This window comes from Spodoptera frugiperda, chromosome 13 (genome assembly GCF_023101765.2).
Source record: "Spodoptera frugiperda isolate SF20-4 chromosome 13, AGI-APGP_CSIRO_Sfru_2.0, whole genome shotgun sequence".
NCBI classification, from domain to species: Eukaryota; Metazoa; Arthropoda; class Insecta; order Lepidoptera; family Noctuidae; genus Spodoptera; species Spodoptera frugiperda.
The window spans coordinates 8,751,934-8,764,814 of record NC_064224.1 but is presented as its reverse complement, the minus strand read 5'-3'; the positions used below and the strand labels follow the sequence as shown (position 1 = coordinate 8,764,814).

The following is a 12,881-nucleotide window of genomic DNA, read 5'->3' as shown; positions in this document are numbered from 1 at the left end:
AACTATTGTTTACTTTCAAAACAAAAAAATAACTATAAACAAACTAGTTATACAGAGTAACGCTAGACGTAGACAACTAGATAGTCGGCGAGAGAATTTGATTGCGTTACAATTACTCAATAATATAGCATTCGCCGCGATCGCGATAGTTTAAACTTGACCATGATCCACTTACGTTTTATGCAAATATTACACGACTTAGAAAATTGATACAGCTGTTACATCATTAATTTTTATTGTTGTTTTATTGTAATTTCTATGGGGCACGTGCTTTGTAAACTATGAATAAGTAAAATGTAAAATTGTATACTTATTTGTGTAGAATTGGTTTCTATTACTCTTTCCCGGACTAGATAAATTGAGTATCTACTTAGGTACTTACTTTCTTTTTTAACCGACTTCAAAAAACAAGGAAGTTCTCTGTTTGAGCTGCATGTACCTATTTATGTTTGTGCGCAATTATCTCACGATTGGCCGAACTAATTTTGATCTTTTTTTCAAAAAAGTGTTTGTTACAACTAGGACCAAGTTTAGTACCTATATTAATGGATTTAAAAAGCCGGATGTCAAAGTTGATTTTTTTAAACGTAGTTTACAAAAGATAGTCTTCTGTAAACTACGTTCTTTCTTTTTTTTTTCTCTTAATTAGAAATGGAAAAAGGCCAGATCTCTTTAATTGGCCTCTCCAGTAACATTTATTTTGAATTGTAAAATACATGGTATTTTTATGATTGCAGGTTGAAATGATTCCTAAATTCTTTTGGTCATAATTAGGATAATAGGTACCTAACTAAATTACAGTCCCCTATATTGGGTTAAAATTGTAGGTAAAAATATTTTATAAGTAATAATCGGTAAAGTTACTATATTTTTTTATATTAAACTTTATAAGGAAGGAAGTTGGTTAACTTCTCATACTTGTGAACGACTTTGTACGAATGAAGTAGAAAGATCAATGAAATAAATACAATGTTTTAACTACATTCACAACTTACAAACTAAGTACCTAGTATTTAATCAAGAAACCCGATTCTTTTTAATCTATATGGACACCAAGATGTGTAATGTAAATCACTGCAATTAGACATCAAAAAGCCATCAGACCACCATATAGGGCCTAGTAGGACTGATGCTCTGAAGGCCCAACGCGTTTCATGACTCCGGCTCCAAGAGCAGTAGTAGGAACGTAAATAAATAGGGTGGTTTTTAATCAGTAAAAGTCTGACACCATCTCAATCAAGGCGGTAGAAGTAACTAAATGACTTTCACAACTCAAAAAAAAAAACTTAAAAGAGCACTCATGTTCACCACGACATTTTGTACCATCTTTAATAAAAAATCATGTCAATTGCAAAACCTCCTTGGTAATGAGTTCAAGTCGATATGATAGCGAGCTCTTTCTATTGATAACGGGAGCAATGCTTGAGTAAATTGAATTCTGCATCAACGAATACACAAAGATCTGAAGATTGCTTACTGGAAGCGTTCAAGGAAAGTTAATTGATTTCTGATCAATAGTGACTGGTATTTAAGTGTGGGAGAGCCATGCTTCGGCACGAATGGGCCGGCTCGACCGGAGTGATACTACGGCCTCACAGAAAACCGACGTGAATCAACGCTTGCGTTGTGTTTCGTTGTGTGAGTGAGGTTACCGGAGGCCCAATTCCCCCCTTCCCAATCTTCCCAATCCCCGATTCCCGAACAACAACCCTTAAATTCTTAACCCCCAAAAAGCCGGCAACGCACTTGTAACGCCTCTGGTGTTTCAAGTGTCCATGGGCGGCGGCGATTGCTTACCATCAGGTGATACGTCTGCTCTTGTTTCATAAAATTAATAGACAGTGGTTGAAATATTGTTGCTGTATTTCATCAGTCTGCAATTGTATCGTTGCCGGCGAAGACCTTCGCCGCAATGTGACAGTTACAGCGCTTTTTTTTAGTTATACTGAAAAGGAGTGGACATTACCTAATGAAGTACAACGCTTCCGCGAAACGGATTGTTGGTTTTAAACTTACAATAGGGTAGATGACTTGTAGATAGTTTTGAAACATTAGACAAGTATTTTTTATTTTCTTACGGAACCAAATACTTTCCATCATATCGATTTAAAATATAAGTACATACATTTTATACGTAGAAATGACGTATTTACTTCCACTGATTACTCGTATTTTTAACTTATATGACAAAAAAGAAAACAGTATAATATTTTTTCTTTACCTAACTGACGGACTAAATAAGTTTTTCCCATCCCATCATAATCCCTGTTTTAAGCATATTTTTATTTTGATCCCACTTAATTATATGCAACTAGTTGCTCAAATTTTTTGTAGATGGTTGAGAAATTGCATTTTTTTACTTAGAAATGTTTAGTTGTTCTACAATAATTCGCGCGGAACTAGTTGGCTGCTCCTTAGATGACGAATAAGAAATGGGGGCCCAGTAGGATTGATACCTGATCCGGGGTTCCGGCTCGAAAAGCAGGAGTAGGAACGGGATGGTTTTTAGTCAGTAAGAGTCTGACACTCCCTCTCGCCTCGCCCAGGGCGGGAGAATTCATTGGATGATTTTTCCCCTCTAAAAAAAGGTGGCTAACAGGGGTGAGAGTGCCTACTGCTACAGGCTTGCAACGCATATGAGATTAGACAAAGACGATTGATGACCAATCTCGAGATATCGCGAATAACAATTGTTCAATTACGGTATTGAAACAAAAGACAAATTATTACTTTCAGAACTTTAACGCGCCCGGTCATTTAGTTCCTCGCGTACCTACTATTATAGTATAGTACCTTTTAGTAACAAGAAACATTGATATCTTATGAATATTCAATTTGATTGGTAGGTATAAGGTAACGACTGAATGGCGTTTCGTGTAAGAGTTGCAGTTCTACAAAAACTACTATGAATTGATTTCTCAGTATCTACTTAATCTTTACCTGGTAAGAGGGACTTTACCTTCACTTCACAAAAATAAACAACTTATTTTGAGGTAAAATTAAGAATAAATTCGTGACTGATGCAAGCTTTAAGGCGGTTTGATACAGACGTTTCCTCAATCACTGTTTTGTATCTTACTTCTTTCTTTTCCTTAACGGAACCAAAGGCCGGCGATACACTTATAACTTCTTTGAGTATGCATTGGTGGCTAACCATCAGTTGATCTGTCTGCTCGTTTACCAACCTATCCCATAAAAATACGTCTATGAATATGTAATCAACATCGACTGAGAAATAAAGTGTGGGAGAGCCATGTTTCGGCACGAGTGGGCCGGGTCGACCGGAGTGATACCACGGCCTCACAGAAAACTGACGTGAAACAACGCTTGCGTTGTATTTCGTTATGTGAGTGAGGTTACCAGAGGCTCAATTACCCCCCTTCCCAATCTTCCTAATCCCCGATTCCCCACAACCCTTAAATTCCTAACCCCTTAAAGGCCGGCAACGCAATTGTAACGCCTCTGGTGTTTCGAGTTTCCATGGACGGCGATTGCCTACCATCAGGTTACCCTTTTGTTTACTATATACCATAAAAAAATCCTGTGTAATGCCTTACTATAAGCACTTTAATTCAATCACTAAGGCAACAATCTAAGAAACGAAACGAAACTGCACAATGCACAAATAAGATCCAATTCACACTTCCTCTGATGCGTGGGCGCCGCCGTCGCCGCCGTCGCCGTGGTGGCACAAAGCCCGTTATTAAATGATTGCTGCAATCCGGGGCAGGTCTCGTGTGAAACGGCAATACAATAGTCTGGACTATAAAGGAAGATATTGGCTAGACGGGTGCTGGGATAATGGTTGAAGTGATGTATCGATGCCCATAGAGGTCCATCGCAAATTGGATACAATGAACAGCTTAGTGGTTCTTAGTCATTCCATTAATGTGACTAAAGAGGTTCTCGTTGTCACTTTTGTAGGTTACTGCTATTCTTATACCACTGTTATACACGTGGAAGAGCAAAAGTCATGCTTCGGCTAAAAACAATCCGTAGTGTTTCGTTTCTTCGTGTATAGAGTATGATGTATTAAGGTTACGGAGCCAGCTCAAAAATGGCCTCTCATGAACACCCAAAAACCAGAGGTGTTTCAAGTGAGTTGTCGGCCTTTTGGGGGTTAGGAATTTAAATGTTGTTGGGGAATCGGAGATTAGGAAGATTGGGAAGGGGGTAATTGGGCCTCCGGTAACCTCATTCACACAACGCAAGCGTTGTAACACGTCGGTTTTCTGTGAGGCCGTGGTATCACTCCGGTCAAGCCGGCCCATTCGTGCCAAAGCATGGCTCTCCCACACTTGTTAATAACTCTCTGTTATAAAGTATGTGAAACTCAATCTTGAATGTGTCTACCTTTCAGGAGAGGTGCAGCACTTCACATTTGAGGGCACCACCAACGACGTGACGTCCATCGCGCTCTCCTTCTACTCCGGACTCTTCGCTTACAACGGATGGTAAGATCTTCTTCCTTTACCTTTTATTTTATAGCTGAACATCACCGAAAGTTTTGATTAAATCGAACACGAAACCCCTTGTTCGGCAGTCACACTTGCACTTCCCTCCGCGCGCGCGCACGGTGCAGTGGTGCTCTTATCGCTGTTAATTATTTCTTTTATTTTTTTGCTATCTCCGTGGCCTATTCCGGTTTGTGTTGTTTATGTTGTGTGCCCTGTGTCTGAGTGTGGTATAAGTAAGTAGTTAGGCGAATTAATCCACGTAATTACGTTTTATGCAGCACATTTTCGGTAAGTCCATTTATTTCTTTTATTGCGGGTGGCAAGATATAAACTTGTGTGTAATTTTATAGTTTATTTCTTTATATTCGTACGAAGTTTTATTTCCAATTGTTGCCGAGAATTATATACTTAATAATAAACGATGTCGTCGCATAATGACCCGCCCGATCGTGACGGATTTCGAAAAAGCCGATTAACTCCGCGATCGCCGCCGTGTAGCTCAAAGCGGTTATTCAGCGAGATCGAATCTCCAACGTACGCGACTCCCGAGGATAGGTCGTCCAAGCGTGTACAAACCTGCGTTTCACCGAATTTGTCATCCCCGGCGAGTGAGAGTAATAAGGGCTACACAGACCTTATGACTGAGGCAACACAACTATTGTCGAAAATTAATGAAGTCGTGCTCGATTCGCGTTTAGCCACAGGCAGCAAAACAACGATCGTTGAGTTAACCCAGCGCGTCACGGGTATTGTCGCGATTTTGGCGGTGAAATCGTCCTGCGTCGAGACGAAGCTGTCGAACACGGAACGCGAGTTAGATAAATTTAAAACGTCATCATCAGTGATAGCGGACAGTAAGCCGGTGCAAAATAAGCTCTCGTATGCCGAATCATTAAAACTGCGTTTGCCCAGCAAGATCGCGCCCGCGATGGAATCCCGCGCGCCGCTTCCGTGTGTTGTCGCCTACCCCACAACCGAGCGCTCAGCTGATTTTGCGTCGTCATCGGCGACTAAACAGGCGCTTATGAAGGCGATTAAACCTTGCGACGACGGTTTTCAAATTGTAGGAGTTAAAAAAACCGCGAAGTCGGGTGTCGTATTGCGTGTTGCTGACGAGCGGCAGATAAAGAAGCTTGAGTCCGTAGCAGCGATTCGTACCGCCGGTTTGCGTTTGGAAAAGCCAAAAGGTCGTAGGCCGCGTATCCTTGTCAAGGACATCCCGGGTTCTATGGAGGACGCCGCGTTTTTGACCTCACTGTATCGTCAAAATATTAGTGGGGAAATCGAAGTAAAGGAGCAAGATTTTATTAAATCTTGTAAAATTACCCGCCGGCGTACTTTGCAAAACGGTCGTAAGTGGGTTGGCATTGAACTAGACGCTAATATACGTAAACATCTTGTTACGACAAAAGATAAACTTTTTATAGATTGGGCTACTTGCCGATTCATAGACGATGTAGAATTAGTTAAATGCCACTTGTGTCAGCAGTTCGGCCACGTTAGGAAACATTGCACGGTTAAAACACCCACCTGCGGTAATTGTGCTGAGGCGCATGAATCACACGACTGCCCTCATATAAATAATAAAAATTTTATTCCAACATGCGTGGCGTGCAAACGTTTCAAAAAACCTCACGACCACCGTTGTGGTTCGCCCGAGTGTGGCACCTACAAAGCTAAACTCGAACAACTCATATTAAACACCACCTATTAAATAATAATATGGATAGGTTGACTATAGGGCAACTAAATCTACATAACGACAGGGTTGCGACGTCCGAGTTAGACAAACTAATAGTCGACTATCAGCTTGACATTGTACTTGTTCAAGAACAGTATCAAAATGCCCACTTAAGGCACAGGGTAGTGCAGCTGAACAGTAGGTCACGAGCTGGAATTTACGTCACGAGATCATCTAATTTCACAGTAACATCTATAACTAATTTAATGACGTCACACTGTGCCGTGGCGGAGATTGCCTCAGAAAACTTTAAACTTTACGCTGTGAGCTGTTACTTTCAATATTCTGACTCAGTTACTCCTCACATTCATCACCTCCGTCACGTCTTGCAGTCGCTTGCGGGCTCCAAAATTATAATTGGCGCCGACGTTAATGCGTCTTCATCCTTATGGTATGGCAAAGTTAGGGCTACTGACATGGAGCGGCGTTGTGCCGTTGAAGAATTCATTGCCGAAATGAATCTCTCCATACATAACACCCCTGATGCACCACCTACTTTTTGCAGCCAAATGGGCGAATCTTGTATTGACGTCACACTTTCTAGTTCGGACGTTAGCTTGGATAGGTGGCGTGTCCTACCGGATGCGTCATGTAGTGACCATCGCCTGATCGTGTACGAATTTGTCTCGGGATTACCCCGGGGTCCAACGCTTTGCAGTAGTGGCTTTAGATATAAAACTAAGGGCGCGGACTGGAACTTCTTTAGCTTATTATTTGCATCTCAGGCCACAGACTTCACTCGCAAAGACCTTTCGGCAGAAGAAGGTGCTGAAATCATGTCGGATACTTTTACTTACTGTGCCGACATTGCGTTTGGTCGGGGATCCTTGACCAGTACGCGCAGATGTGACTGGTGGAATAATTATCTAGTCGAACAACGTAAATGTTTTCGTAAAGCGCGCAAACAATTAAATAGACTAAAAAAACGTAAAGTTACTGGTTTTGCATTTGATGAAGCATTGATTGCGTTTAGAGTTGCCAGGTCACGTTATAGGGCTTCAGTGGAGAAAGCTAAGGGTAACCTGTTGCGGAGAGTAGTGCAGAGGCTGGAAAGCGAGGGTCCGTGGTCGCCTCTGTACCATGAGTTCAAAGCCAATAGATCCGTCGATCTGGCGTTCGTACAGAACATAAAAGTCAACAATGTTCACACCACTGGTATTGAGGAGACAACGGAAGTTCTACTCGATGAACTCATCCCTGACGATGTATCCGAGACAGATAGCGATTATCATCAACAGATTAGGTCGTGGGCGGCTATACCACCCAATTCACCGGTGTCTGATCTACCTTCCATCAATGAGCTCGTAACTGTTATTAAAACGTTGCCTATGAATAAATCGTCTGGTGAGGATAAAGTTTCAAATAAAATGATAATAGAAGCGTGCAAATCTGCGGCTGACGCGATCCTGTCTGTCTTTAATCGTTGTATAGCGGAGGGCGTCTTTCCTCGTATATGGCGACGTGGATTCATTCGCATAATACCTAAGAATGGAAATAAACCACCCGATGACCCTAAGTCATACCGGCCTATTACGCTTTTACCATCATTAGGAAAACTTCTTGAGCGGCTTATCGTTCCTCGTTTGCTGCCCGGTGGACCGAAATTTCACAATAATCAATTTGGTTTTACTGTGGGTAAATCTACTGTAGACGCAGCTCTCTCTGTCCGAACCATAGTGACTTCGTCTGAGCACAAATATGTAGTAGGCATTTTTCTAGACATTTCCGGTGCCTTTGATAACGCGTGGTGGCCAATGCTACTCCTTAAACTGAAGGGTCGTGGTTGCTTTAGTAACATATACAAACTATTATACACTTATTTTCTTCATGGTTCTGTAAAACTGAAACTTGGTAATTTTTCTCGGTCGAAGTCGTTGTCAATGGGATGTCCTCAGGGCTCGGTTATTGGCCCGTATCTGTGGAATTTAGGGTTTGATGACTTGCTCGCGACCCCCCTTCCTTCTGGTTGTACGTTGACTGGATATGCGGATGATGGCCTTTTGTTAATACAATCAAATACTCGAGCCGGACTAGAGAATTTAGCTAAGGACTGCCTCAGTAGGATCTCGCGATGGGGCGAACGTAATCGATTAACTTTTGCACCCCATAAAACCTATCAATTATTGCTTAAAGGAAATTTGAAATCATGGCCGTCTATTAAATTCAATAACGTTCCCGTCAAACGTAAGGAGTCGGTTTGCTATCTCGGTCTAGTCCTAGAAAAAAACTTTTCTTTTATTGAACATATTAAGACTATTAGTGAGAAAGCCAAAAACAATTTCTATGCGCTCACGCGAATTTCGAAGGCTACCTGGGGTCTCTCTTTTCTTACGCTCAGAACCATCTACGGAGCAACCTACCTGGGATGCGTGTGCTACGGGGCACCAGTGTGGGCTGATAGGGCCACAATAGGCGCGGTACGGCGAAAGCTTCTCCAAGGTCAGCGTCTAGCCTTGATCTTTCTGTGTAAGGCTTATAGGACGGTTAGCACAGAGGCCCTACCTGTGCTCGCGGGACTACTTCCAGTCGATCTTGAGGTGCAGCGACGTGCTGCCATGTACTATAATGCGAGACCTAACTTTTCCGCAAACTTTCTAGCACAACGTGATCGAAGCAAAATTGATAGATTGCTCAAGCCTTTAACGGACGTCTGGGATGAACTTCTGACTGAGTGGCAGTGTAGATGGGAATCTTCTACCAAGGGCCGCCACCTCTATCAGTTCTTTCCATCCGTGCATGAGCGTCTGGAGAGGACATGGTTGGAGGTGGATCACTGTGTTGCCCAATTTCTTACTGGCCATGGCAACTTTAAAAGCAAATTGTTCTCATTTAAACTCGTTGATTCACCATGGTGCCAATGTTCGACAGCGGAGTTGCAACATGAGCAATCCGCCCATCACATACTCTGGGAGTGTGGTCTCTGGCAATCTGAGCGTGACACTATGTTGGATAATTTAATTGTTTCATCAGGTGTAGTTTATTACACGGACCTTGTGGAGTCTCGAGCAAATTTCCGTGCGTTTAGGCGTTTTTGCCATACCTATTATTGGAAGCAAGTATAACAGCTCACGCATAGGACCCATTTAGTATTAGCATTTAATATTTTAGTTTTAAGTAAAATTTCCGTGGTGCTTGGCGACTGGGCTTCTCCCAGTTGTGCAGTCTCTTTTGTGCCTTAAGGCTTAAGTCATCCTGTCTCCTGCATTAAATTCACCGAGGGAAGTGGAAACTATCGTTTTCTTTTCTTCTCCTCTAATAACATCTTCTGATTTGTTTCGTTGCGGGATCCAAGACAGTCATTCATTTCCCTGGGACGCGCCGGACTTCAGTGTTCCGGTGTTTTCATGTTTGTATCTACTGTAGATCCTGGCTTACAGGAGTTGCAGCGGTATGGGAGGTTGTGGCGGGCTTGTCCCATAAAAAAAAAAAAAAAGTCACACTTGCGACCAATCGACCAACGAGGCAGTCAAAACAAGCAAAGCATTTTTATTCTAGAAAATACCTACGATGATCCACCTTGTAGGTATATGTAATGTTTTAGAGTTTGTCCTATACTACAGGACAAACTCTAAAACATTTATTTCTCTAAACCAATAAATGCAATGAAAGTCAAGAGGTTCTTTTAGAAGTCAATAACTTATTGAATACATTTGAAGATAAGTATTTCTTGTTGTTATTGAATGAATTGACAAACAAAACATAATGTCGATGAGTTTCCGAAATCCCGTCTTCAGTTCTATTGTTAGTGTTAGTAACAATGCCAATTCAAAAACGTATAAAACATAACATTACCTAAACATTAAACAGGACTTAAAAAAAGTTTACCTTCCAACTATTCCAGGAACTACCTGAACTTCATAATCGAGGAGTTGAAGGATCCAGTGAGGAACCTGCCCCGGGCCATCGCCATCTCCTGCACCCTGGTCACCGTGGTCTACACGTTCACCAACGTCGCGTTTTATACCACACTCTCTCCTACTGAGGTAAGGAGGTACAGTACTCTCAACGGATCTTGGCAGATCTGAACTACGTGCAGAAGGCTGCGCAATAAGTGTAAGGGGTCAATTGTATTTAGAAATGGTCAATCTCTAGCCTAGATCGCCGCCCCCGCATCTCGCCTCATGCCACCATTTGGTTCAAAACACTTATTGCGCAGCCTTCTGCACGTAGTTCAGACCCGCCAAGATCCGTTGAAAGTACTGTACTAATAAGGAAAATTAAATTTAGTGGAAAAAAACAAACCAAATATGTTAGGTAATGCGTAAGTATTTTTGTAGTTATACTTTAATAGTTGTGGTTAATTGTAGTGTGTAACGTAGATACCATATTGATAAGATTTATTGTAAAAAGAAAAACAAATTGTATGACAAGGGCAGTACTATTATATAATAGTAATAGTATTTACAGTTGTAAATAAAATTATAAAAAAAATAAGGAAAATTAAGAGTTTTTTAAGGGGGGATATCATCTAATGACTTCTCCCGCCTTGGGTGAGGTGAAATGGAATGTCAGAAAGTTGAGGAGGTTGTTTACAAAAATAAATAGATGTCTAAAGTAACTGTTCCACGCGAACGAAGTCGCGGGCACAGCTAGTGTACAATATATACCCATTTTTTCACCATTTATGTTACAAGACCTATGTAACAGGAGGTGAGTCTATTGCCATATACCGGGCACAATTCCAGACTCCGTACTACTGCTAAAATTTTTCGAAAAAGCAAAAAAAAATCCAGTAATACCTTGCCCGTCACCGCCTAATTAGTACTTTAATTACTAATTAGGTACTTATTATTAAAAAAGACTTCATATTTTTACCATTATGAGTGGCTACGTACTACGAAGCAAGTCAAGGAACGCCTGAAGGTTACCCGTTAACAATTAGTGTGATTGCTTCGCTTTACAAAAGTAATAGGTATCCGATACACGTGACCTCCACTCAATGACGGTTGCTAAATATTTTATTAAATGTATCATACACAAAAATAATGCTTTAATTTCAAAAACATAATTTCGGTAGAGTAGCGCCAAGTTTACATGACGGGTGTTAAAGGTATTTTTTGTGTAAACGAAATAGAAATATGTGAAGAAAAGGTTGGTACGATCTCTCGTATTTTACGGAACAATAGGTGAATACTAGCGAAACTATTTAGAAAGAGAAACTTTCAAAGAAATTTAAATGACATCTTAGTTATACAAAAGAAGAGTTAAACATGTTCTTACATTTTTTTTACAATAACTATCGTGAGACTGAATTAACTAAAAATTACGGTTTACTCACGTAAATTAATGGAGAAAAGCTCTACTAGTTTCAAGTCACAGAGGGACTCTTCATCATGAGCAGCGTGCGCAGACGCGCCGACGTCGCGCAGCTTACTGTAGAATAGTTTCTTAAGTTACGTGAGTAAACCGTGATGTTTTAATAGATATTCTTACATGTTTCTACGTCTTTTTTTTACATTAATTGGGTCGACGTTTGGCCGCTATCACACCTGATGGTAAGTGATGATGCGGCCTACGGTGGAGCACGTCTGCCCATAAGCAACCTATTCACTCGGGCTTTAAAGATACCCAGGTTATACCCATCAGGAAACACAGACTCCGGCAAGGAGTTCCACTCCCTAGCAGTTCGCACAAGGAAGCTTGTTTTTGACTTATGTTGTATTTACCACCAGGTCCTTGGTTCAGCAGCAGTAGCTGTAACGTTTGCGGAGCGTCTGTTCGGTTGGTTCGCTCTCTCCATTCCGCTGTTCGTCGCTGCTTCCACCTTCGGAGCCGTCAATGGTGTTCTTCTTACTTCTTCAAGGTAAAACAAACTCTAAGCATATTAGCTTCTTGAATTGAGAGGGATCTCGAGGCAGAGATACCTTAAACCTAAATAATAAATAACTTAAAAGAAGATGAATGAAAAGATAAATTAGAATCTACCAAATATTTACAAAGTAAGGCTTTGTTAAGTCACTAACCTATCTATTTATTTAGACTAAGCAATAGGTGCTTTCTAAATTTGGAAATTGTTGTAAAATCTGGCAAAATCCATAAAAGATTTTAGTCGACAAAGATTAAATATCACCCTCTATCTGGCGGCTGTCCCATCCCAATCTGATAAGGCTTTCAATATTTTCATTGATACAGGTACTTTTTGCGAAATCTATACTATAATATATTAATATATAATATATATTATATATTAATATATAAACAGTACCATCAGATTACAATATAGGAGCCAAAGAAATAGAAAAACTAAGTAAATATCATTTATTACAAAAAGAAATAACCCGGTTATGGAACACACAAGCACAAGTCGTACCCATAGTCATAGGAGCGTCCGGAATGGTAGCTAAAAGTATCCACAAATATTGCACACAGTTAGACTCTAACATTAACATACACATCATACAGAAACAAGCAGCCATCCATACAACCACCATCCTCACTAAAGTTCTAGGGAATACAATATACGTCGATAGGGAACGCGATCCTCCTCTTCCTTGAGGGCGGGAGGATTGTGGAATACCGACTCTCACGAGTCGTGATGTAAGGCATTACACCACATAATTATATATTATATATAATATTATAAAGCTGAAGAGTTTGTTTGTTTGATTGTTTGTTTGTTTGAACGCGCTAATCTCAGGAACTACTGGTCTGATTTGAATAATTCTTTTTGTGTTGGATAGCGC

General features: G+C 40.8%; 1 protein-coding gene across 1 annotated transcript in view; it reads left to right on the top strand.

Moving 5' to 3' along the window:
* The window catches only part of LOC118270427 (large neutral amino acids transporter small subunit 1), a 50,447-nt gene that overhangs the window by 31,766 nt on the left and 5,800 nt on the right, over window positions 1-12,881 (top strand). Inside the window, exons 6-8 of the mRNA XM_035586009.2 lie at window positions 4,361-4,454; window positions 10,040-10,181; window positions 11,871-12,001. Of these exons, the coding sequence (XP_035441902.1) occupies window positions 4,361-4,454; window positions 10,040-10,181; window positions 11,871-12,001 (367 nt within the window). The remainder of the gene's footprint in view (window positions 1-4,360; window positions 4,455-10,039; window positions 10,182-11,870; window positions 12,002-12,881) is intronic.